Genomic DNA, 26,966 nt, shown 5'->3' on the forward strand with positions numbered 1-26,966 from the left:
ACTCTTGAGTTGTTCTTGGACGTATCTGGAACCTAAAGCAAAAGAAACAGAAGCAAAGTCCATAGAATTGGAGGTGGGTCACGTGAAGTGTTCCACGCCCAACGTCAAGCAAGTGCAGCAAAGATGAAAGGGAGAAAAAACAAAGCTTGGAAGCCTTGTTGGAGAGGAGCAGGTCATAGGATGAAGGTGTAGCGCAAAGTCCTGCAAATATGTACAGGCAATGCCCACCAGCAGCTTGAAATAGGCTTCCAGAGAAGTACTTACTTGAACTTTCACTTGTAGCAAATTGGATGGAGTTTGTGTTTTCTTCCCCATTTTCCTGTCTTAATCCATCTGAAAGAAGATGGCAGTAAGCAGTGACTATCATCACAGTGCATTTCTGATTAACAGCAAGGGCACAAGGGCACTCTCAAAATAGAAGCAAAGTCGGGATTGTTTTAAATCACAGTGTTGCAGAAGTATTAAAGCAGAAGCCATAATTTTAATGTGTTCAGAAATAAAATGCATGCTACTGTAAACAGTTGTGTACATTCATCTAGCTGTTACTGCCTGGCATAACCTTTTGCATTAGGTTTCTGTGATTCATCTTTTCTTTTGTTGCAGAGAGTCGAATGATTCTGGATGCCTTTGCCCAACAATGCAGCCGGGTTCTAAGTCTCTTAAATTGTGGTGGAAAACTACTGGACAACAATCACCCTCAGTCCATGATTTCTTGTATAAAGCAGGAAAACCCAAATTATAGTGAAAGACAAGAGCAATGTCAGCTTGGGAAAATGGTCCATAGTCAGACATCAGACATTTTAGACATAGAGATGCAGTATATGCAAAAGAAACAACAAACCTCAGCCTTTCTGAGAGTTTTTACCGATTCCCTTCAGAACTATTTGCTTTCTGGGAGTTTCCCTTCTCATAACACCTCATCAGTAAACGATTTTAGCCATTTGGCAGATGTGGATCCACTTTCAACCTCTCCAGTACACACTTTAGGTGGATGGACATCTCCAGCAACATCTGAATCTCACGGTCACCCATCATCTTCTACACTTCCAGAGGAGGAAGAAGAGGAAGAGGAAGAAGGTTACTGCCCTCGGTGTCAAGAGCTAGAGCAGGAGGTAATTTCATTGCAACAAGAAAATGAGGAACTTCGTAGAAAATTGGAGAGCATTCCAGGTAATTAATCCCCTGCCATATAATACTGTCAGTCAGTGATAAAAATAGTTGGGGCGATAGTTTCTTTTAAGTTCTAGTCATTTTTAAGGTTGTGATTGTAGTAATCAAACACTGGAATTTGTCTCCAGCCAAAATTCCTATAGCTGTGCCCAGTGGAAAATTGTCTGTTGGTACTCATCCATATGAATCTTGAGTCCTAGACTAGTGAGCTGTGTTCAGGATGGGGTGTACTTGTAATCCCAAATTGCAAATGTCAGGTGGTTTGTCACAGTAATTTCAAACATAGGCTTTTATACCTAATTATCTATCTTGTTCTTTAAGTGATATTGCAGCTTATAAACCAAATTCCCTTTTGGGGGTCCTTTTTTGGTTACTTAAACTATTCAAAGTTACATCCATACTTTTAACTGAAATAGATTTGACTTTTACGTTGAACAGTATCTCTTAAATTGCTGTTAGCTCAGTGAGAAGCATAAATACATCTCCTCCCATTCATCTTCAAATAAAACCTGAAAAAAAAGCTTGACAACAACTTCCTCAGTTCAGCAATACCTAGCAGCCACAGGGAGAGAGGAAAGCAGGCAGAAAAATTCCATCTAATAGAAACCCCCTCTGTGAAAAACTTCTTGTGCCCCTTTAAACTTACAACTTCTCACTGTTAAGGTGCGCTGAGATACTTGAAGAGTGGTATTGGGTAAGAACAAAGTATCTTGGACCCATATCCTCTAAACTTTAAGCACAGGCAAAAATACAGCTCAAATAATAATAGTAAAAGCAAATTGGAATTAGTAAAGTAAATAAGTATACAACATGCTTCTGACATGTGTAAACGCTAGGGAGATGCACCTTTGCTAGCTAAAGTTTGAGGTGCTTAGGCTAGATCCATGCAAAGGTAATTGAACTAATCCTGAAATGGCAGAAGAGCACAGATAATTTAGCGTGAGCTGCAAGAGAGAAAATACTTCAAAGCTATGCTAACTGTGCAGGAAGGAAGAAGGCAGTAACCAACTACGGCCCCAGTACGTAGGTGCAGTTGCAGTATCTGAGCAAAAAGCAAGCAGCAGTCTCCATAATTCTTCTCCCCAGCTATCAGTGATGTATTATCCATTATCCGTATTACATTGTGTTTTTCTTTTGTGCATTGGTCCCTAGGGGTACCAGCAAATCCCGTAAGCATCATTGTTCAGTGCAGAGAAATCCCAAAATTTAGAATACTTCCCCCACCCCTCCCAAAATCTGGAGTTACCATAACTCGTGCACTCTCACTAGATTCAGTAGTGGTTCATATGTCATGTGGAAGCACTGTGTGACAAAGGGAATCGTGTGGACTTCAACTCCTGCTGAGTCCTAGCTTCAGGTGTATAAGACTGAAAATGATCATCGGGGTCTATAATCTGACCTACAGCTTTCATTCAATCACCTATATTGAACCCAGTAATCTTTTTGACTTTGACTAAAGCATAACTTACATTTGACTCAAGTAATATCTCAGAAGGTCTCCAGTCCTGAGTTGGAGACTCTGGTGGGCAGTGGCTCTACCTCTTGCCCTGACACTTGACTCCCATGGTTAATTACACTGGTGAACATGTGTGCTTCATTCCCTGCCTGACTATATGAAATCAGCTTCTAGCCATTGACTTTTATGCTTTGCTCCACTAAATGAAGTGCTGTATAGGACTTGGTGCTTTTTCTCTTTGAAGGTACTTACAGATTGAAAGGTGACTTGATTTCCATCTTAGGTAAACTAAGCAAACAGCTGTTTAAAACTCCTCAAATGAGTTGAATTCTTCTTTGCAGTTCTTTTCTCCCCTTCTGCTCATTTCTTTAAAATTTGGGCACTGGAAATAAGTGCAATGTGTTCCTGTCTGCCTGAGCGAAGGTGAATAGGTCTCTTTGTTCCCACCCGCGGTTGCCCTGGTCATTTGGCGATTGGTCGTGCAGCTGAGCTGCTCATTCTGTGCACATTTCTTCCTAGACATGCATACTTTGTATTTGGCTGTGTTCATTTACTAAGTGATCCAGATTGCTTTGGCTGTCCTGTTTGCCCACTGTTCGCTGGTTCACCAATTTCTGTATCATCTAGAATTTTTTTGATTGTTTTTAAATTAACTTTGTGATCCCGGTTAGAAATGTCAAATGGTATTGAGGCTGCTGTCAGTCCCTGTCGAGCCTTGCTAGAAACACATCTATTGATGATGATTCCCCCAATGACAAATACTTGAGATGTTGGTAGCAGGTTCTTAATCCATGTATGCTCTAGTCTACTGATGTGTGTTGCTGCTTTTGCAATCAGATCACTCATGGTACTAAGTTAAATGCCCTTCAGGAGTCTAGGTATATTACATCTGTTCAACCCAACTTTTTCAAGCGAACCTATAATCTCATCAAAGAATGACAATCAGGTTAGTCTGACAAGATCCACTTTCCATAAGACTGTTTTGACTGGCATTAATTATATTCATATTCTTTAGCTCTTAGTCAATTGAATTCCATTGCGATTGCCTGTATTTTGCTAGGATTAATGCCAGGCTAAGCAGCCAGAATTTACCTCGGTCATCACACTTACCCTTCATCTCCCTTTAAAAGAGAGATAAACATACATAAGCATAGTCATTTTCCACCCCCCAGGAGTAATGAAACACCTTGTTAACAGTGGTTCAAAGAAAGCAGACAAATGTAAAGTAAGTGTGCAAGGATGTATGACTTCATCAGCCAACATAAAATCGTCATCAGATGCATCTGCTGCTGTCTGGGTGATGTATACAGATAGGTCTAAAGTGACCTGGGTGTTTGAGGAAGTGTTAAGAGCTACAGAAGGTGCCCTCAGATTTTGCTACGTGGTAGGACAGAGGTCTGAGCTCCCCAGGCAGTCCCACAGCCACTACTGAGCAAGGTTAATCAAAAATCAACTAAAGGCAATGTCTGATTATTTTTGTCTCCAGTGCTGATTTTGCTCCACTGAGCTTCTGCTACCAAAGAAGCCGGCAGAAATTTTTCTGTGACTTGAAATGCCCAACTCTGTATGTAAACGGGTTCAACGCTCGTTCTCTGAGCACTATTTTTTTGCCCATCAAGATGTTGCGTGCCTTGGAAGGAAGCCAGAACGCCCTCTGCACAGGGTTTGTGTGTTGTTTGCCACCATCTCTCATCACATCAGAGTCATCTCAGAGCACAAACTTTCTTCCTTGCGCATTCATACACCTGACGCCGGGCGTCCAACGGGCCAGGTGAGGCGATGAGTTCAGCGGAGGAGCAACTGTGGAGGCAGCTAGATGAGCGTGGAGGCTGCCATACTGTCCCATCAAGCCGCTGACGGAGCAGATTTTTTGAGGTAGTGGGTTTCCCTCTCATCCTTGAGGGAGGTGGGCTGGAGCTGTTCGGTGAGGCTGGCAGGGGACCCCATGGGTCGGTGGGAGGCGTGCACTGAGCCCTCCCCGTGGGTGCTGAGGCTCCCACTAGCAACCCTGTCAACAGGAGATAAAGGCACCAACCCCTCCCTTCTGCTCCCTAACCGTCTATGAATCATTTTATTCTTTTCCTGAAATACTTTGCCTTTTTTTTTTTCTTCTTACTTTCCATATGCAAAAGCCCTGTTAAAATCCATGAGAGTTTGCGGTCTAAAAATAGTTACCGCTGTACATCTCTGCCTCTAGCTCTGCAAAGCACCATTTGCATGGCTCACAAAGAGACTACCAGGAAGAAGAGTGTTTTCTCAGCAGATGTAAAGGCAACGACTTTTTTTTTTAGCGACTATTATACAAAACATATCCTTCTGTAGCTTTTGGACACAGAAAATAAGATTTTTCTGTTTTCAGGACTCTGCTCCATTGCTGTAGAAGCCCTCCAGTCCTGTAGGATCTTTTTGCCCATAGGCTAGCATCACTCTTTGGCAGATCACCACTGGAGAAAAGCAATTACATGGGTGAAATATTGCGTATGTTTTGGTTGTTGGGAGTTTTTTTCTCAGAAAATACCCATTTGATTTGACTGAAACAATACTTAAAATTTGTGTGAAATCTTAATTGTTTCAGCTATGGAATAAATGAAGAAAAATTCCTATTTCAGTGCTTTGGTTTTGGAGCAATGTGACATCTTGCAATTTGTGCAGTTTTCCCCAATATTTTTTTTTTTAAGGCAAAAACATTAACTGAACATTTTCAGTTTTCAGTTCAACTGAAAAAAAGAGAAACATTTTCATTCAGTGTGTTATTTTGTCTTGTTTTGAAAAATACTTAAAGATTAGATAATTCCTGGAAGGAGTTTGGCAAACTTGTCATTGGCTCTTTAAGGTTTTGAGACTGTCAAGAACAGAGCAAAGTAATCCATCTATATGAGGAGAAAAATGTCTCCTAATCTCTTTCCTCTGTATAAAAATTACTAGGGCTGCGATACATTCCCAATAGTAAAATTAAAGACTTATTTGTGAGACTGCATGTAAGACCTGGATTTAGACCCTCTAATATATAGGGATATTAAGCAGTTCTCCTTCGCTATTGTCAGCAGCATTTTCTCACAGCTTTCAGCCTAAAAGGGAGAAAATATTTCCAGGTGGTTAAAGCAAAGGCCAGGAGTCAGGAGTGAGGGTTTGCCTCCAGGTGCTCCGAGCTTTGCTTCATGGTTTTGGGCAAACCAGCCTGAAAGTAGTGAAAAGGTACAAATAGGTAAGGGGAAGCAGTGTGTGATAAATACAGTAATTACTCTTACCTTGTTGGCCCAGCAGCAAAAAATACTCCAGCAACCTGCAGGAGAATGGGGGTGAAAAAAACGCTCAAATGTAGAGAGGTGGTCACCTGCAGAGACAACGTTCATGGTGGCTGGAAGTAGCCAAAGCAAAGCGGGATTTGCAGGTAGAGTTAATATCAATGTAATTGAAAAAGTCAGACAAGTTTTCCAGAAGGTTTTGTGTGCCCAAGGCTTGACTCTTTTTCCTGACTATATCGGATGATCTAATAAAAGATATTACTTTTCCCTACAAATCCTGTCTCCTTTATACTTTCAGAGCATTGCATTTCCAAAGAGCCTACCGCAGCAGCAGCGTAGATAAAGCAGCCATCAAGGGTGATGACGAACACTTTTTCATGTCTTTTTTTTTTTTTGTCCTTTTTCTTGATGTTCACATTTAACCACTTCTTTGGTTTCCCTTGATGTTCTGGATGTTTTGGTCTGATCTCTGGCCTCATTCCGCTGTTCAGCTTCAAAGCGTGAAGTTACTTCGGGAAGAGAGAGCCTCGAGCGCGGTTGCCCAGTGTTTGGCACGAGAACCCCTTTGAATTTGCAGCACGGCTTTGCTTTTGCAGCTTGGGGGTGCCAGCTTAGTTTGCAAAACCAGCCTGAGTACAAAAACTTACTGAAACACGTAACTGCAGCAGACCAGGGCTTTATTAATCTGTTTTCTCGATGCTTCTGGGTAAAAACCTGTGAGAATTTGGGGGGGTCACGTTTCTTAGCCTACCTTGGGGAGCAAAAGCTGGTGGAAGTTTTGTAGGGAGCTGCGGTTCAGCCTGGCGAGGCGGAACTCCCCAGTCTCAACTTTGGTTTGCGTTTTGCAAGTCAGTATTTGGCATTTTAGTGACAGAAACTGCTGTCCCCCCTCACCAAGGGCTCCTTGGTTTCCCTATTAGTTATCAGCAGTATAAATGTGTAGAGGGGTTTACAGGGGAGGTCGCTGCCTGAAGACTTCATGGCTGAAAGGGAGGCCAAGAAGAGGTACCTTCTATTAAGTAGAAGGAAAGTGAGGGAGCACAGACAAAAAATAAAAGCCACAGGAGCATGTGGCAGCATCGCTTAAATGAGAGATGCACAGATGCCTTGTTTTATGTCTTTTCTTCTGTTGTTTTGGCAGAGGTGTACATCCCAGGGGCGTATGGCAGGGGCACATTCTTTCTTCTTTCTGGAAGAAATATTTTTGCAAAAGAAAATGAAAAGAAATACAATGGCTTTTGAGGTGCAGATTAACAGAAGACGGTTTTCCGCTCCACCTGGAAAACACAACTGAGAGGGATTTTAAAAGTAACGGGTATTTGCTACAATTTTTACTGGCTTTCCTGCTTTTGGCAGGCATGTAGGTCAGTTTAGCCAGTCTTTAACACCCTTCTGCATGTAGTGTCACTTCTTCTGATTTCTGCTGCCTGCTCTCACTACAAATGGGTGCTGGTTTTATTTTACCATCCAGTTACAAACATCCAAATTTGTAGGGTCTTGAGTATAGAGATCAGTTCCTCTTTACTAACCCCCATCTCTCCTTGCCCCTTGCTCTTTTTCCAGCTCATCGCACCCCAACAACTTGTCTTCACAGCCTGTCCATGCAGCTTTCACTGGTTTTCAGCTGACTATTGAAATAAATGAGTGTATGAGCTAAAATAATCCAAGCCATGTTATATTGCACACTTGTCCAAATCTCAGGCAGAGAAAGCATCTCCGTTAATGTTATAAGAAATTCATACCGCCATGTAGTTCGTCAGCAGGTTCCCTATCATTTGTTACATCTTTTTGACAGTCAAGCATCAATTTAGAAATGCCCTGCAATGAACTCGGAGTGAAGCATCGCTCAAGGTCAAGCAAAGGAGGACGCATTGCAATGCTGAGCCAGTCTTAACTAACAGCTGCCAGTCTGAGCGGGGTGCATGTAGATGTACACCCTTCCCAATTCTCCTCCCCACTGGCGAGTCAGAAGTAAATGGTCTTGAGTGCTAAGGGATTTGTCTTCTGTTGTGCAAAACACCAGGAGGAACACTAGCCAGTGTCGGCTACAGAGCACAGAATTTCATTAATGAACAGAATAACCAGATTTCTTACTGTCTGCTTACAGGGCTGAGGCCACTGCGGGGAGACACGTGGCCGAGCTGGGGTTGAGCCATCCCTCCTCACTAGGGCTGTCTGGTGCAGTGGGAGAGGTTGGAGATATACCTTATTTACCTTGGAGATATGCCTTATTTACAGCAAGCCCAAGTATCTCTTCACAGCGCTGTGCTTTGGCAATATGAACAGCCCTGGAGTGTGTTACACTGCAGGCCACGTTTGGGGGAGGATAAGTGAGAGCCCTCATTTTGACAGATACCAATACAAGTTATTGTGGCCCAATAACATTTATAATGAGCAAAAACCCAGCCCAAACCAATAATAGAGATGTTCTTGGCATTTGGTAAAAAGTTGGAAAGAATTATTAGAGCCAAAGGTTAAAAAAAAAAGAAAAAAAGAGTGGGTGGTAATTGAGAAACATGAAAAGCATGTTGTTGAAGGCCCAAAAGGACTATCTAGGAGGAAAAGTTTCATGCTGGTTACAAAACTAACCAGCTTAGAGGGAAAGCGAAGCAACAGTTCAAAACATAACAAATGGTGTAGAAGGGAAGTTGATGGTGAGAAGTAAAAAGCAGAGGTTAGGATCATTGGAAAATTAATAATCAAAATTAAACCTGGAGCACTCTGTTGAGGAGGCATTCTTTCCCTGGCAAATTAAGGGAGAAGTATGGCATCCTAATCACAGTATCAGATGATTATTAGATGGAAATAGTAGATTTTATCAATAATACGGAACTGCTCATTGAGTATTTCTGTTCTGGTACTTGTGAAGAGTAAAATGATGCAGTCACACCAATATGATGATGATGGTAAGCAGGTAGAAATATTTTCTGTTTCCACCGTAACTCTGTGTGTCAGCACACATTCAACAGCGGCTTCAGGTGGGACTGCAACCTCAGCTGTCTGCCGCAACTCCCTCCCAGTGTCGGGACAACTGAAGAGCTTGTTGGTCAGCGCCAGGTTTGCCAGACTTCTTAGAAACCATAAAGAGATGCTGATAGCAGCCCAGGTTGTAAGACAGAGTGGTTCAAGAGCAGAGGAGTCAGGAGTCCCTCTTTCAGAGACTAGCATTGCCAGGAGAGCCGCAGCATAGGCCACCGGGAGCAGTAACTGCTTGGGCACACCAGCTTTTCATCCCTAAGTGCACATCAGCTTATTGCCAAAAGCATTAGGCAGCTGCTACCAAAGCATGATGTTTTCAAATCATGAGATTTGGACAACTCATTTCAGGAACTAAAACAAAAACGAAGGTGGACAAAGAGGACTCTGACGATGATTTTCTTTATGTTTTTGAATATTTGGGATGCTCCAGAAGACTGAAAGATGCAAATACTGTATCATTATTTTTTTTAAAAGGACACATGAGATGTCCCAGATCATTGTAGGTTCATTGGCCTGATACTGAGCCCAGACAATCTGATTGCACAGCTGATGGCGGCTTCAATTAATAAGAGTACTAAAAGAGAATAATGGAGTTAGTACCAGGCAACATCTTGCCAAATTATGGTTTTGATGAGGTGAAAAGTTTGGTTGATGGAGGGTACTGCAGATACTCAGGGTGTTACATAACATTATATTACAAAAAGTGATTTTAAAAATGCAAATATGTTTGTATTCAGGAAACTGCCATGATGCAGTTGAATTTTTGGAGGGATTCTTTGTGAAACTGTTCACAGCCCATGTTTTTAATACTTTCATCGATGAAAGAAAGCATACAATCATTGCTCACAGCTTGCAAGCAGCGCAGAGGTAGCAGTGAGTGAGGAAGATGAGAGGTTACAGACTTGGCCGAACACGGTGCAGCATTACCATGTGTTGAGGCACAGAGAACATCGCTCTACTTGGTTTCAGCCCCTGGGAAATGGAGACTGAGAAAGGCTCTTGGAAGACGTGGTGGCTTTCTGGCCGAGTATTGATGCACAGCGTGGCCAAAAGGGTTGGCATGGTCTTTGGATGTACAGACACGTAAGTAGGTGTAGGGAGTCTGCTTTTAGCTTGAGCCCAGCATCTCGGGAAGGTCAGTGTTGAGCTTAGCAAAGAGAAGACAGAGAAATGACTTCACCACTAACTATAAGTTCCTGACAGGTGACAGGCATTTTCCGTTTCTTTTCCAAAGATTTTGTAAAACCCAGTTGAAGGAAAACAAAATGCAGACTTGAAATAAGGTGTATGTTTCTGAGGGAGAAATAGGACACACTGTAACAACGAGCCAAGGCTAGAAACTGCATCGCTGGGAGATGACGACATGAGTTGTACTGTGTTTTACCCACTGATACTGTGTAGTGCAAAGAGGATTTAGTCTGGGGCAGTTGCTGCGCTGTGTGGCAGGTCAGACTGAGAGATCACACCCCAGCTTTTGTCATCGGCACAGTTGGTGGCCACCACGCCATTCAACTATTTATTAGAAATCAGGATACTCCGCAGAGAAAGCCGTGACAAGCTGTGCCGAAGCAGCACTTGTTACAGCGTACAGATGCCTAGAATAACAACGAAGTCTTGTAACTTGGATCAATAAACAACGAAGACCTGCCACCTCTTACGTGTGTCCTGCTTAGTCACCGCCTAGCATCTTAGCAAGACCAGCCTTCCCCAGCATGCTAAGTCAGTCCCCTGTAGCACCTCCTCCTCACCCTTTAGCTCCCGCAAAGATCTCACTCGTCTTTCACTCACTGCAGGCCAGGTTACTTTGCCACTTCCAGTGGCACTGGCACTTTCAGAAAGTAAAGGCCATGGAAACTTCTTCTTAGCGGGCAGGAAAATTACTGCCTCCCCGCGGGCTTTCTACTAAATCATAACAAGCAAGTGTTATTTCGACATTAGCGTCTTTCCCATTGGTTACCGTAGGCACAGATCGCTGTTGGTGTTTTCAGGGGTAGTGGATACATGCATAAGCCTGCAGAGAATCCGCTCTGGCGGTTATGATCTTGTTAACTCTCTAGAGACCACATCAAAGTCAAAGAAATACAAAATAAATAAGCTAGCAGGTTTAAATGATTTTTCATCCTCATAGTTGGGAGCCGCAGGCTCTTAAAAAGTTACGTTTGCAGCAGGATTTGGAGGAAAAGATTCCTCTTATCTCTTGGCAAAGAGAATATTTGCAGAGCTATGAGGGACACAGAAGCAAAACTGAAGCTTTGACTCTCAGCCTTGTGCGATTCTCTTTGTGGCTTCCTTTAGGCTTCGGTTAATATGGCAGCCCAAGAAGCCTGGCTTTGCAAGTAGCATCTGGTGTTTGAAAGGCTGAGGTTATTTGTACCAACAGCAAACTGTGATGTATGGTGGCTTTACAAGTCAAAAGTGCTCAGAGTCCTCCAGTCACTGGAATGAGAACAAAAATCATACAATTTTGTGCTCGAAACATTACTGCTTTTATGAATATAGAAGTATTTATAAGCTTCAGCCAGCTTTTAGTACCTTCGTATTTCTCACCGGTAATGAGAAAGCATTTTATCAGCAGAATACCATCAAAGTAGAGCTGTACTTCATCTGCTGGGGACACAACGGGTTAAATAGTTTCCTGTTGTCTTCTCGCTTGTGCCCCATCCCTTTGGAAGAACATAGCTAAATACATGTCTGGATAGTCTGCGGTGAAATTACTTACTGTGGGTAAAATACCATCCTGCTGTGAGATCAGCTCCTAAAAATTAGAAATTTTTGATGCATTATATTCTGTTCCCTTTCAGGCCCCACGTTGTTCCACATAATTACAGGTAATAGTACCAAGTATGGCTGAGAGCCATCAGGTGATCACCAGGGACTTTTGCTAATAGAGATAACCAGAAAAGCAAGTGCAAATCTCACAGACTTTTGAACACAGCTTCAGGGGGACCAGGGAAGTCAAAAGCTTCCAGGTACTGCTGATGCTTTGGCAACTATGTCTTCAGTGAGCTTGCTAAACAAAAAGCGACATGTTTAGACAGGGCAGGAAAAGGATACTTCACAAGTATCTCTGATTTCCCAGGTATCACTGAACTCTCCTCCAAGTCTAAGTATCGGGCACCTTTCAGGCACTAGTACAACCACCCATCATAGCCTCTTCATCCTTACTGTCACTTTGCAGGAGATGCTGGGATCTCACAGGAGATGCTGGTTGCCCGCAATAATTTCCACCTGGGTGGGAGGTTTTGCTGACTTTGTCACAGCGTTTCTGATGCTGCCCAGGGCAGCGAGCCTTTGAGATCCTTGTGCCTCTTTCTTGGACACCTACTTAATCAGAGAGTAAGCTGTGCATGGGCGTTCCTAGTTTAATCTTCATTTTGGATATGCCAGACAGCAAACACATACAGAGTGTAAGAAAAGGATCTTGAAATACAATCTTATCCTTCAGCCCATCCACATGGAAAATAAAAGAAGAAAAAAAAAATCTTTTCTTTTTCCCACATGTGCTTTCCTGTATATAAAAATGGGGGGGGGAGCCAAATTGTTTTTTTGCCACAACTTCTTCCGAATATCCAGTGGACTAAAACGTTACCTGTGGTTATTTTTCTCCTTTATTCCACATAAGAACTTGTATTGAATTTTTTGATTGCTACTATACACTAAATACACAGCTTCAGTTACAGGAAGGCCACAGAACATGTTGGTGGGACTATTAAGTTTGACTGCCCTTCTGACTTTTTCAGAATTGAAACATTTCTGAAACCACCCGATGATACTTAAAAGTGCTTTGTTTCCTACAAAAAAAAAGCATCCAGGCTCTCTTGCTCATATGGCAGTGTCACTGTGTGGCAGCTACACTACTTAGAGATGCTGCCCTGGTCTAGCAATAAGCAGTGAAGTCACTGGAGAAATAAAAAATGTACAAGTCACTTGAAATGCTAACTTTTGCCTGAAGCATAACCTCTTAACCTCCTATGGCAAGATGTGATATAGCAAATGAAACAGGAGTAAATAAATACGCTGATGGGTCGTCTTTACGGAGAAGTTGGCACGGGGTAAAATGACATAGGAATTTATTATTCATATCAGGCACTTTGCATGACTTCTGTATGTGGGCTGCTGGATGGAACACCGCTTAGCCCTTCGTAAAGAGTCTGTTTTGTAGAGAGTAAAGGTGGTTTGCACCCTGTCTGCCTTGACAGGGGAACAGTTGCTGCGCAGTGTGAATGCCCAGGAAAGTGCAAAATACCTGTAAATCCTACCTTGAGACATTCTCTGTGATTTCAGTGCTTGCTTTCAGATTGCCAGCTTAAGATAAAGCCCAAAACATCACATTTTTCCAGGTGTAAAGGCTGAATGCCAAGAAATAATTAAAAAAAAAAAAAAGAAAGAAAGAACACAGAAATATTTTTTTCTGGATTTTTAGCTGAAGCTAAGATTATCTCTGAGTATTTTACAAAAACAACCCATATGAAATGTGAGTGATAAGGTACCTTAAAAATGATGCTTATTTAGTCTTGCACACATCAGTCTTAATGTTGGGTTAATATCTGTTTAATTCTCCTATGGTGTTTCAGGCTCAGGAGAAAAGCACTGTATCTCAAAAATACTCCAGAGTTAATCAGGGATGTGGCAGCATCTGCTTAAGAGAGACCCATAATTGAATCATCCCTAATTAACCTATCACCTCAGCAGAAGGGAATAGGATGTTGGTACCACTACTGAAATGGATGAGAGTGATGGGAATGGAAAGGGGGGGGAGAATGAGGGAAAGAGAAATAAAGCAATTTGCCTAACACCTAGTTTTATAACAAATTTGGGAGGAGGGAGGGAAAAGGAATTAAAGTATATGAATCATTAAATCTGTTCAGTATAGTTAATCAGACTGTAGTTTCAAAAACATTTGAGCATATTTACATGTTAATCAGTGCATGATTTAAGTCCAGGAAGTGTTTTCTCCTTTGTATGGTTTGGGCTGCTTATAGTATTTACAGATTTTTTCTTATTATCATTACTGCTGACCTAATTTGTATTTGTAACAATTATAATTTCAAACTAGGAAAAAAAACCTTTGAAAATAGTGGGCCGAAAATAAAAGCGATATCAGAGATCTCAACATAGGAAATACAACATCCATCGTATATTTATTGAATGAAGTATCTGCACAAATCAAAATGAGTAGTATTTCCTATTTGAAATAAATCTCACAGACGTACAAAACAGATCCTGAGGAACACTGCTCGATTTAATATTGTTGTTCTATTTTGTGCTACATAGCTAATATACAGTAATTGCAATTTGTTTTATGCAGTGCCCTGCCAGACTGTTTTAGATTATCTGAAGACTGTGCTTCAGCATCACAACCAGCTTATGGTACCACAGCCAACAGACCATCCGACTGAGGTAGTATACAGTGAAGACAACCTATATCTCTTTATGTTTGACAATTCATTGAAAACATGTAGGCAAATAAATCAGTAGGCGCTGGAAGAATGTATTTAGTAGTAAAAGTATGTAAAAATCTATTATTAAACTGTCATTCTTAGGTACAGTAATCCCCCAAATGGAGGAGATTCATCACTAGTATAATCTAGGATGACTTTACTGAGCAGCACGTAACTCCCTCCATCGGCACCAGCTGCGCTTGCCTTGCTTTGGGCAATTTTTCTCTCACCTTTCCTCAGAAACCTCGTTTTTGTGGGTAGAGCTTAGGCTAGGGCTAGCCTGGTGAGAACTGTAGCTGAGTGATTGACAGTGGCCACCGTGGCAGCTGCTGGTGCACAGGGGCTGCAGCCCGTGCATGGGGAGTACCAGCATGTCGTGTGTATGGACGCAGGCATGCATACACAGTCAGTATAGCTCTAATGCAGCCCTGAGATGGTTAACACTAAAATATACATTTCCTTCATTTTGCAGACAGACCCAAATATAGACTTCTGCAAGGCTTTGGAGTACTCTTGCTTTTCAGAAAGCATTCCAAACAAAATGTTGAGTGTTGACAATTTTATACTTGATACAGAGTTTGGGGATTTTTGTAATTATGTTCTGTTTAAAAGTGCTGCAGTGAAAAAGCAGGAAATTTCGTGTCTTCCCCTTCTCTAGAAGATAGATGTATAGATTTATCTATCAATCAGCTCTAGTGTAACTCACATGAATTTTGCTCCAGTGTGTTTCTATCCAGGCTTGTAAAAATGCCTCAAATGAAGTGGTTTTGTTGAGACTATTCTAGTTTAGACTGTCTGTATTTGAGGCTCTTGCTATGCATGTTTTTGTGTATGTAGTGTACACGTATCACTACCCATTATTCATGGAAACAAACTGAGGAGAGGGAAGACTTAGATCAAGTCTGACCTCCCTTTGCACATCAATGATATGTAGTGCAAACCTCACATAGTCCAACTTAGTGTAGTTTCAGTGAAGATGCTTTGCAGCCGTTCAGGGTGTGCATCACTGCTCCTCCATTCAGTTTTTTTCCTGTGCAAATTGATATATACATATATAAATTTATATTTATATATATCATTAGCTGTTATCACTGAAATATATTCCAAGGATTCATTTCGCTTTTTTTAATGCTCTTTGGCTTAACTAAAATTTTCAAGCACTGTAAAAACTGAGGCTGTTCTGTAATGTCCCACATGGAATAACTTGTCATGATGTGACAGAATTTTTTATTCAATTAAACACATAGATACTAATCTTTTATTCATAAGCTTAATCATGTACAAATACAAGCATGAACGCATTTGTACTTTGGTTCTTCCTTCAGGGTCTGCTTATTTCATTTCTGGAAGGTTTTCTGTTTGTTTTAGTGTAATGACTGCTGGACACACCAAACTGCATCATATATTTACCGAGAATCTTTTGCCCAGAAGTGCTTTACTTGCAGAGGAAGTAATGAAAGTATATCTGTAGCAGGGACCCAGCAATTGTTTAACAGGGTAGCATAACACTATATCATGCCTTTGGAGAAGAATGAGGAAAAATATCCTAAATTTCAGAGGGAATAAGAGAGAAGTAAAATAAAATTGGGGCTGAGGAAATTATGCAAAATTTATTACCTTCTCCTCAGTTAATAGTAATGTAAGCTCTCATGAAATTTAGATGTTGGGCCTTTCTGCGCCCTGTTTCCATCACTGCAATACATTTAAACACAGAGGTGGCTTCTAGGATAGCTTGCTACTTAGCAAAACCGCATATAAGCATCCATCCCTAACGCACATGAGCAAGCCTGGAGCCTTACACTGTGCCATTACAGGCTTGCATTGCATTGCTCCTGCCTACCGGGACTTAAAAGCAAGGCAGTGCCTACAGAGTTAGCTGCAGCTTGTACTTTGCACTGGTATCAGTAAGAAAGGTCCTTGCTTCTCTACAGGTTTTTTTAATAGGAAAAAAACCATAGGTTTCAGAAATCTAAGGTAAGAAAATAATTCGCTTTATATAAAAGGGATGTGGAGCTAGCTGCTGAAAAAATAAGTACCACCATGGGGATCAGATGGTCCTGTGTATTCCCTCTGTGGTGGAACAAACAAGGAAATACTAGCATCAGCTCCCCCTGAGATGGAGAGGTCACAGTTGCTTCAGCATAAGACTACGATACCCCCAAAGAGCTTTCCGTGCTGCACCCCTACTCTTCCTCCTTCCCCAGCCCCTTCACCATGTCGGCAGAGGACGAGGAGCTGGACTGAATGGAGGGTAATGTTCTTTCCACAGCAGAGCTCCTCACACATATTGCTGGCTTCCCAGGCGCCTGTGTACCTGGCAAAAATTAAAGCAGCTTCTTGTATCATGACTGGAGGGGGAGGAATTGACCCTGGCCCTTTTGCAGTGGTGGGAGGAGACAAGTGAAGTGCAAAGAGAAAGTCTCAAGTGGTAACAAGAGTTGGACTATAGGTCTTTCTCTTAGGGATTACAAGCTCAGATTTACAAGCTACAGGGGGAATAAGAGTTGAGATGTTTTGGGGGGAGGGGAGGGGTCCCTCAGACAGACAAACCCCATCTCTTCCTTTATATTTTGGCTTCCTTTGCAGAGTGTTGGATTTGCCTGTAGCTGTCTTTGCCAGCAGTTTGCACCAAGGCGAACAAGTAGCAGAGTGTCACATAAGCTCAGCTCCCAGTGATGCTACCCGCCCCGGGAGGTGGTGGTACCCTAAATCATACAGATTCTCTCATGACCCCCTCATCATGGTCTTCACTGAATTCAACCTTCCATATATTTATCAAACTTGCAAAAAAATTAAAAGCAAATACCTGAGGAAAAACTTCAAAGATGCTCCCACGCTGTCTCCCAGGATGCTATAATAAATATATGAAGGGAGGCAAGGGTAGTCCTTAAAAATAGATTTTTCAGATATCAAAGATCTGGAAGCAAGGAGGAGAACTTTGCAACAGTTGCCCACAAGTGCAGCATGCGGCTGATTGCCTCTGTTGAGCATCAGACCCATGTTTCTGTAGTTCGCTGTGAGCTCCTGTCTAAGCTGGAGGCTATACGAAGATTTTACTAATTGGGCCTCCAGATTTATGTGTTTTAATAAAGAGGTATAGCTGTAAAAGTGAATGAGTCTCTAGGAAGGTGTGGTTGGTTTTTTTGTGTACTTCAATTATTTCAGGTATATTAACAGTACCATCTTATGTCAATTGCATAATCCTGAACTATGGCATTTTATGGGCAACAAGAATTAAATACAATTTAGGTACAATTGACTAAAGAGGGCTTATAAATGTGTGTGGAGTACAGGAATGCCCATAATTAGTCCCACAGCATTCATTTAATGTGAGAATATTGAAGCACACAAATTACGAAGGTTAAAAGCAAAATTTCTTTCCAGCTGACATGGTAGCATTTCTGTAAAGCTATAATTTGAGTTAATACAGCATTCATTAATAATAATGAAGCTTTTAGTTTTCATAGTTCCTTTATTTATTTTCTTTACATTTTTCACAGTAACATAACTGCTGTCAAGTTTCGGTTGTGTTCTACAGAAGTAGTAAATTTATTATAAAAATAGACCAAAAGAGTCACCTCTGAAGTAAACTGTCAGCTGCGATGAAGTGATCCATTTGATCACGCTCTTCAAAGACCCTTTTCATGCATTTTAACAGATTAAGAAGAAAGGTTATACTTAAATAGTATACCCCGTCACTGATTCTTAACTCTTTTTAACCTGCTTGTTAAAGTGGAAATTATCAATAGCCACCTCTCAAAACGTATTCCTTGTACCTCACCAAATTCGAGTTCTAGAACACAGAAGTGTAATTTTAAAAGTACTCATTCTCAGTAAGAGCAATTACACATTCACTTCAGGATGTGTTTCGCCATCAGTATCACGGCTAGTTGAAAAGAGTATTTTTTATTGCAACTGACATCTTTGGTTACTTGCCTTGTGAAATAAGCAACGGAAATATTTCACTTTTTCAGGGGAGCAAGCAGTTGCTGAACAACTACCCTGTCTACATCACTAGTAAACAGTGGGATGAGGCTGTAAATTCTTCCAAGAAAGATGGACGACGGCTCCTTCGCTATCTCATCAGATTTGTTTTCACAACCGATGAGCTTAAGTACTCATGCGGCCTTGGAAAAAGGAAAAGGTCAGTGCAGTCAGGAGAGACAGGTCCTGAAAGACGTCCTCTGGATCCAGTAAAAGTAACATGTCTCAGAGGTACTGCATCTTTTCGCTCAGTGTCCACCATATGTGATCTCATTTCACCACATTGGCTCTGGCTCAGTAGAAGCATTTGGCTGACAGTTGCAGAACTAGAAGGGGTTTCACAGGCAGGTGACAAGCAGCCAGAAACACTCCGCTTTTTTTTTTTTATACATACATATATATATGTATGTATGTATTATATATGTGGTGGGGGTTTTTTTGAATGGGAAAAAGCAGGACTGCTTATTTAAGAGAGGAGACATGCAAAGGCACATGACACTGATATACTTGAAACAACAAAGAAGGAAAATCAGACAATCCTGATTACACTCTTTTATAATAAAATAAAAGGGCATTCTTTAACACTGATATACAGCAAAATTAACCAAAGGAATATTTATAGCCTAATGTGCAGTAAGCATATGACACTCAAGGCCACAGTGCATCATTGGAGTTAAAAGCTAAGAGAGTTTCAGAATAGGTTTGAACATTTTGTAGGGCCAAGAACACCTACAGATTAATTACATACAAAATGTATACAAATGCAGTGTCAAGGATTTAACTTCTTTTTCAAAGTACTGATGCAACATTGACTGAAAAAGTTAGGGAACAACTTTCCCCCATGTTTAGCCTGAAAAGGAGGGGGAGTTTTGCAAGCATTTCACAATGTCAGAGAGTGAGGATGTTGGACAATACAGAGAAGGGGTCCAGATTGAGAAGAATTATCTGTTGTGGCAGTTCATACTTTGGTTTCCTGAAATTGTTCAAAAGGCCTGGTACTGGGCTTTATAACGAAAAATACAAAACAGGACATTAAAAACATGTTTGTAGTATCAGCACCTGCATTTTTATAAATGCATATGCTTATCATTTCTTTAATTAACTCATAGTTAACTTTATAGTATTTTGTGAGCACATACACGAAATTTTGGTTGAACTGACTTCAAGAATGTTTTACTACTCAGTGCAGTGTAAGAAGCTATATTTTGGTCAGTCAGTGATAAAAGTATCTTTAGTCATCCAACTGGAGTCTAAAGTGGTTATATACATCAGATGGAGCCTTGTCCCATCTAGGGTAGAAGAGTCCAACAAGACCAAGTAGATAAGACCTGTAGTTGGGGTACATTGATGTAACCAGGTAATGAACTCAAATTTTACATACAGCCAAATTAGGCAAAGAGGCTCTCTTTTTACTACAAGGGAATCTGTTAACCTGTTTTATGATACTCTGTCAGACCTTATACTCTATCAGAGCTTAATAGAAGGGCAAGTCCGTTGCACACCGTGCTGCACAGAGGTCTGGAGCAAGATTCAGGGTCCCAGAAGTTCCCCTGGAAACTGAAGGCTGAATACAAATGCATTAACCATTTACTAAATTACTTTAAATTTCACCTAATAATTTATGCACAAGCAGAGTGTTAATACTCTTTTCTTCCCCTTTCTTCCCCCTGCCTCCCACCAAGACTAACAGTAAATCCACATGTAAATGGACTTTTGCTTATGGCCACTCTCCTTTCTGCGGTCCTGGACATACAGAACATGTAGAGCATTCCCTGGGAGAAAGAGAAAGGCCGATTTCCTTAATTTGCAGAAGCTTGAAAAGGAAGCCAAAACATTAAGTATCTAAGGACCAGTTAAGAAAGCAGAGTAGACAGCTCTCCCTTTGGGCTTTCGTGCGTGGGTGGGAACGTGACAACTTTCTCCAGTGCCAAGAGTTGGTCACTGGCTCCTACCCGTTTGCAAGCCAAGGTAACAAGTGTCTGACTAATTCTCAGCACGTCCAATTATGCCTTCCCACCATAGCGGGAAGTACAAACTGCTTCTCTGTCTGCACTCAGAGTAGTTTAAACATCTATAAACATTTTTAATATATTCCTACACCTGACTGATGTCTGGAACCAGCTTTAAAACAGCCTGGCATGCTTAAATTATAGCATTACTCCTTTACGTGGTAACAATTTCTCTGAGAAAAACACCAGTCTGTGGAGCCCCACATGAACATAACTGGGTAGGAATTACTGTTGCCTGTGTGGATTTCCAGGGAAATGAATTTAAAACCGAGATAGCTATCACTTTTGCAGACACACTGCTGGAGGAGCTATGCAAAAATCACATCCTAATTGTCCAACAGATGAGATACCTTGCAGGCACGGGAACTCAGTAAAAGCACAGCATTCCCTGGTCTCAAGATGTGGTGACAGTAATGAAGTTACCTTACGCCACTTATTGTACTGTTGGCTTGTCAACAGTAGAAAATAGAATTTAAAAATATCCTGGGACATACAATACTGCATGAGGGAATAACTAATGTTACAGAATAAATAAGAAGCTCGGTTTCCATATGAGGTACAGTGTATCTAATATATCTAATAAGGTGCCTTCACATTTAAAATCGTATTTGGATGTTTCAAAGTCCAAATACACCTCTTTGAGCTATGTCTAGCAGTTAAAACTCCAGAATTGGTAAGGCACCTTCTGCAAGTTTAGCGTATTGCATGTCAAAGAATCTGAAAAAGAAATTATAAAAAATGCAATCATCACATACAAATAGCTGTATGTGGAAGCAGCAGCTACTTAAATAGCCAAATTACATACAGTACAATTCATTTTCTCCTGCATTGAAAACTATTGCAAGGCTTCCCAAATTAGCCCTCTAATCTCATTTAGCTATTTCTAAGGCCAGTTTAGTCTCTGAGAAATAGGTGTCAGATTCAGGAAGATGGAAGGAGCAGGACTTAAAATGAAAGATATTCCAAACAGAAAGGAGCACCAAACGGAGATAATGGTAGTGACATTTTCAAGCAGGTTGTGGGCTACTGCAGCCTGCAGATGTTGAAGCAGCCAGCAGAGGGCGATCATAAAGATCCACGAGAGTAATCGCCTTAAGGTACAAATACACAACAGGTTTCAAATGAAATACATCCCGGTTCATGTTAACTTTCACATGTATGGCACATGCTGAATCACGGTCGTCACTTCGAATTAGTTCTTTTTATTTCCACAAGAAGGGATTTTATCTCCAGGTCCCATGCGTCACATAATTAGCTCAGATATAACAACGTACACTGCATGTGGAGAAACACACTGGTACAGAAATAAAATAGGTCCGAGTGGCATTATCATGGCATCCCCCATAAGGCTTTACTTCTGCTTAAGTAGAGCAGTAATGCCCCCTTTCTTATTTCCCATGAGCTTTTGACACCTGGGCAATAATGGATGCTGCAAAGACAAGTTGTTTTTTATCCTTGCATGTTTTCCCGCAGAGTTCATTAGGATGCATTGTACTTCCAACCCAGACTGGTGGATGCCATCCGAAGAGCAAATAAACAAGGTATTCAGCGACGCAGTAGGACATGCTCGTCAAGGGCGTGCGGTGGGGACTTTCCTTCACAATGGGAACTCATATTACGAAGGGACTGACCATCCAGGATCACAGGATGAAGTCTTCAATAGAGGTATGCAAGACGGATCTGGCGATTGATGGCAGTAAGAAGAACCTCATAAAACAGTAGCAACCACTTAATTTAGGAGAGACTATTTGTTAAACACACTTACCCTGCTGTCATTTAAGAATCCAAAGCATGTTTGAACACATACTGCATACATTTCAGCTTCTCCATCCTACCATGTCCCAGTTAACAGAAAGAAAACCATTTCAAGACCTGCTCTATGGAACTTCTTAGTGCCTATTATTTGCAAATCCTTCATAGCACCCTCAAAGGGAAATTGCAGTTCATTTCATCTAGTTCTAGAGGAAAGGTCGTTTAAAAACTGTAAAAATGTCAAAAGAAACAGCAGCTACTGTCTCATCTGCCTATTGATAACAAGCCCAGGTCTGGACCCAGAACAGCTGGGTACTATTTGCTTTCCCAGAGTAGGAGATGTAAGAACAAGTCTGCACGCTTATAACAAAAAAAGAAGTGGTCTCCCATTTCCTAACAGAAAATAACATAATTATCAATGCTACCTTAAAATACCGCACAAGATGGAAAATTCAGGGACTTCCTTTAGCCAACTCTGCCAGGAAATTAAGCTTCCCGGGTAAAACAGCAGTGCTCGTCAACAGCAGAATCCTTCAAAGACCCAGAACAATAACAGGCACTTCTAATAGATAAAAATTGCTTTGTATATCAGATAGACACTATATTTATCTAGATTTCTAGGGGATTAGGGTTGATCATGACAGTTTTCATTAAAACAAGACTGCAAAAAACAAATTGCCATTTCGGAAGACAAGTTTTGCTTTGTCTGTTCCAATTCTGCAGCCATATTATGTAGCTTTAGAGGCTTTAAATTGCCTTTTCTTGGTTTTGCTTTCATTTGTGGTTTATATCCGTTCCTTGAAATAGATGAGGCAATGTGCTAGTCTTAACAGTCAGGTGTTCAGTGTTGCATTCAGGGAGGGGTCGGGTAAGAAGAGCCTAGTTTAACTTTCTGTTGTAAGTAAACACGGGGTCCAGACTAACTAAGAGCTGTAAGAAAAGAGCTGTGCTAGAGCAGAATTCACAGCGGTGCACAACACCGGAAGCAGATACCAACTTTAAAAAAATAAAAACGTCAGTCCACTGAAAACCTTTAATTTTAAAGGCTTAGGAGTCCATTGTCCCTCCAAATTGGTGCACTCCAGAAGTACGCAATGCCAAAGAAATGATACCCTTTCCGCATCAGGGTGTTTCCATCTCCTTGCCCTTGTCCAGTCGCTCAGGCCAGTGCTGGCATCCTTCACAGCCCGAACCAGCTCTCCTTGAGGCAACACTTCCCCGCTGGCAGGTACGGGGGACTGGTTTTACGGAAAGAAAGTTCACTTTGCTTTTGACCATCCTTAGTGCTACCTCATCAGCGTTGACTCTCCTGAACGCGTATCTCATGCTCCCCGCCTTGTGCAAGCCACAAGAGAAGCTACTAATTGCTCCTTTTACCCTTCTCCTCTCCTTCCCAACCGTCTCCCCGTGCGCCGGGCAGGGCGGGAGGCACCCAGCCCCTTCCTCAAAGATCAGGAAGGGCCCTCCGGGGCGCAGCGCTCCTCTAGCTCCGGCCGGACCGCAGACGAAGGACCAAGGCAGTCTCTCAAAGGTCAGCTCCCCCACACGATAGTTTCTTCCCGCCCTCCGCCTCCTCTCCGCCTGCGGTTGTGACCGGTCCCTCACGGCCGGCCCGCGGGGCATCTCAGGACACGGGCTGCACCGCCGCAGACGGGGCCTTGCTCGGCCAGGACGTGCTTTCGGCCCTTCAACGTCCAGTACCTCTCGATTCGTTTCGTTCTGGGTGATTTTTAGGAGGGGTTGAAAGGCACTCACTTGCCCCAGAGTAACATTTATTTTCTGAAAGTGAATGAGCAGTTTAGTCACACTGGACCTCACCAGGCCGGGGGGGTTTGGGACAGCATCCCTCACTACAGGCAGGAGGTGACTTTCTTTGAGCAGTCGGCGGTGCCTCTGGAGGAGAAGCTCGGTGTATAGAAATGTCAAGGTACAGATATCCTATAGTAGCTTTTCAGTGTTGAACTTACACTTTTTTTTAAAAAGAACTATAATAGAAGATGTTACATTGCTCAGATGGTGTAAGTCTTGCTGGTCTGTGTTTAATGTGGTGACACTTGCCAGAACTACTTGGTAAAACATGTCAGAACGTGTGAGTCAACATTATACTGTAAATTTGTCCACGGCGATATGTATCATGCTGTATTTTTGTAAACATTGTGATGGTTTCCTTTCAAATATTTAATCGTATGAGGTTAAAAATAGGAACGCTTCATTTTTAACAGTCACAGAACAGAATTACTGGACTGGACAGACCTCTCTTACTTAATAACCTAAAGATTTGCTGAAATAACTAGTAAGCCTAGCTTTATTTTTAGTGTAAAAAGTGTAGCCAGCGTCCTGGAACCACTCACAATCCTCTCTGCTCTCATACTGTGCAAAATAACCAAATGTATAGTTTCATCCTGAAAGCCACTTTGGCACTAGAAATGGCTTTGCAGGTTTGGACCTTTCTTTACGAACAAAATTTTGCCCTCAGTTGCTTGCGTGCACTGGCCAGTGACATGAATCATAGTCACAGACAGGCATTAGCAGACACCAGCTCATCTTTTTTTGTTCGTGTTTGGTTTTAAAATAACGGAGTACAACAACTTTTATCAGTTGTCTCTTTTTAATTGCTATCATGGCCACTTGACTCTTGACCCACCCATTTCATTTAAAAAAACCCCAAACCTTTCACAACAGCTTATTCCGATTAATTTGTTTGTGAAGCATTATAAATTCATACACACACTGAACTGTCTAAATATCCACAAGATGTTAGGTATAATAGTACGGGACCTGAAATAATAGATAGCGCATAAGCCCTTGCAGAGCGAGATATCCATATTTAAGCAGCATGCTTTGTAAGTCAGCACATCCCTTCCCAGCTCTGGATGTAGACAGCAGGCTTGTGACAGAAGGAAACCGCTATCTATCATGTCACTCCAGAAAGTCCCAGGAGGATAGAGATTCTTGTCTTATCCTTCCATACTCTTTAATCGTACTGTCATTTATGTATCTGCCTTCTCTCAAACTCTGTGTAGCAGTACCGCACGCCCATCTGTGCCAACATGCCTTCGCTATATTTTCTATGACAAATATTTGTGGAGAAACTGTGATTAAAAAACCATTAATCCTGATATTTTTATTGTTATGGTGTAGTTAATTCTATGAATACTTTCTAATGATGATTGTACTGTGTAGAGTAAGTACAGGTTAGGGATAGACCTTTACCAGATATTGTACAAAAAAAAAGTGCATAGTGTAATATAGACTAGTAAGGTTTTTGTGACAATTTCTATAGGATGTGTGAATTGTTTTCTATGTGGAAATACACATTTCTTTTAAAGAATATAAAATCTTAGAGAATTTTTTAAACAGTCAATATTTTTTAATTATAAAGACATTTGTTACCTACAGTTTACTATTTCAGGTGTTAATTCTAATTTGAATATTGGTTTTATTACTACATACCTCCAGTTCCATTTGTTCTGTTGCATAAAAATGCACAATAAAAGTTAGTCTCTGGTTAACCTGTCTCCCTGTCTCTATAGGTGGTGTTGTGTCAGTGTGACAGCCATCACAACTGGTTCTCACTATAAATATATATTAAAAGTTTTAGACTTGGATTTCTACAAAAGGTTAGAGGGCTGTCTTTTGCATGAAATGCTTGTTTGGTATGAAGCACCGGCAAGCACAGTGAAAGCTTATGAAGAATTCAACTATGAATATAATATAAGTCATTTTCACCTCAGAATATAACCACATATATTTATGCGCTGGTTAGATAGAAAGACCGCTCAGAGAAGGTACCCATCTGCAATCTTAAGGCCTGGATTTTCAAGCAGTGGAGTTTAAATCCCATTTTAATTCAAAATTCAGTGATGGCTGAATGTCTCCTGTTCTCTTAAACGCTTTAGAAAATCCCGACTCCAAATAATTTGTAGAGCAATTACAGTGACAAACATTCACCACAGCAAACCCCTTCTGCTGGGCTGTGAAGCAAGACAGGCCTGACTGCAGGCTGGTGTCATCCATTAGAAATGGCTGCCAAATATTTTCATTATAAAACAACGCTTTTGGGTGCCTGTAACATTGTAAAACTAACTGGGGTTGGGCTGGTATTTTCTAGATCAGGGGCTTCAGCCTACTGGGGTTTTTTGTGAAAACCCACACCAAAATAATTTCAGGTGATTCTGAGAAATGTAGGTAAAAAAACCTGTGCTAATCCCTCTGAAAAAATCATAATTAACTTCTCTTTGGAAAGCTCTGACTTGCCAGGCTTTTGGGCAATGACTTGAAATGTCAGAGGGTAGATCCAGAGGCCAGAGTGAACGGGGATGGGGAAACCGACAGAGTGACAGGGCAGTACAGGCGGGAAACTGGCCGGGAAAGCTGGCAGGGAAGGAGAGCATGTAGGTACGGAACCAGAAGCAGCAACTGGGTTTTTGAAGCTTGGAAAGATCCCCAGAGAGATTAGGTCTAACAGCAGAGTCTGTAAGAAGCTGATAAGCATGAGAGGTAGCAACTGGGGCTGGACAGGCAGAGAGAAGGGGTAAGGAAGAGGTCCTGGGATGGGGGAGAACCAGGCCTGGGAAATAACTGAAGGGTAACAGGCAGCTCAGCTGCCTGTAATTCAGTAATGTTGCATTTTATCACTCTTCCACTAAATACCTGTTAGACATACTGGGAAGGCAATAGTTAAACCGTGCTCCTACTCTGCCACAGTGCTGGTCCCTTCAGGCTGGCAGTTATGCCTCTGCTCAAGTACTAAGATGTCCCTGAAGGGGACCTTTAAGGTCAAGTCAGCCATTGTACCTCGTGTGTATGAAGGAATTTAGTTTTTACCTCATTTGCTTAGAACAAGGTCATGTGCAAGCTCACATTATAAAAGTCTTTGTAATCTTAATTTTATTAAGACTACTCAAGTTGCAAAATCTAGCCCTCAGGA

General features: G+C 41.5%; 1 protein-coding gene across 2 annotated transcripts in view; it reads left to right on the plus strand.

Annotated features, from left to right (window-relative positions):
- BEND4 (BEN domain containing 4) overlaps positions 1 to 25,554 on the plus strand; it is a 33,512-nt gene extending 7,958 nt beyond the window's left edge. Inside the window, exons 2-5 of one of the 2 annotated variants that reach the window (XM_052780164.1) lie at positions 604 to 1,170; positions 14,159 to 14,250; positions 18,266 to 18,506; positions 21,758 to 25,554. In XM_052780164.1, the coding sequence (XP_052636124.1) occupies positions 604 to 1,170; positions 14,159 to 14,250; positions 18,266 to 18,506; positions 21,758 to 21,975 (1,118 nt within the window). In that variant the 3' untranslated portion in view covers positions 21,976 to 25,554. The remainder of the gene's footprint in view (positions 1 to 603; positions 1,171 to 14,158; positions 14,251 to 18,265; positions 18,507 to 21,757) is intronic. The other variant, XM_052780165.1, reaches the window with a different exon arrangement.
- Positions 25,555 to 26,966: the final 1,412 nt, after the last annotated feature.

The sequence above is a fragment of the Harpia harpyja genome, chromosome 2 (assembly GCF_026419915.1).
Source record: "Harpia harpyja isolate bHarHar1 chromosome 2, bHarHar1 primary haplotype, whole genome shotgun sequence".
NCBI lineage: Eukaryota > Metazoa > Chordata > Aves > Accipitriformes > Accipitridae > Harpia > Harpia harpyja.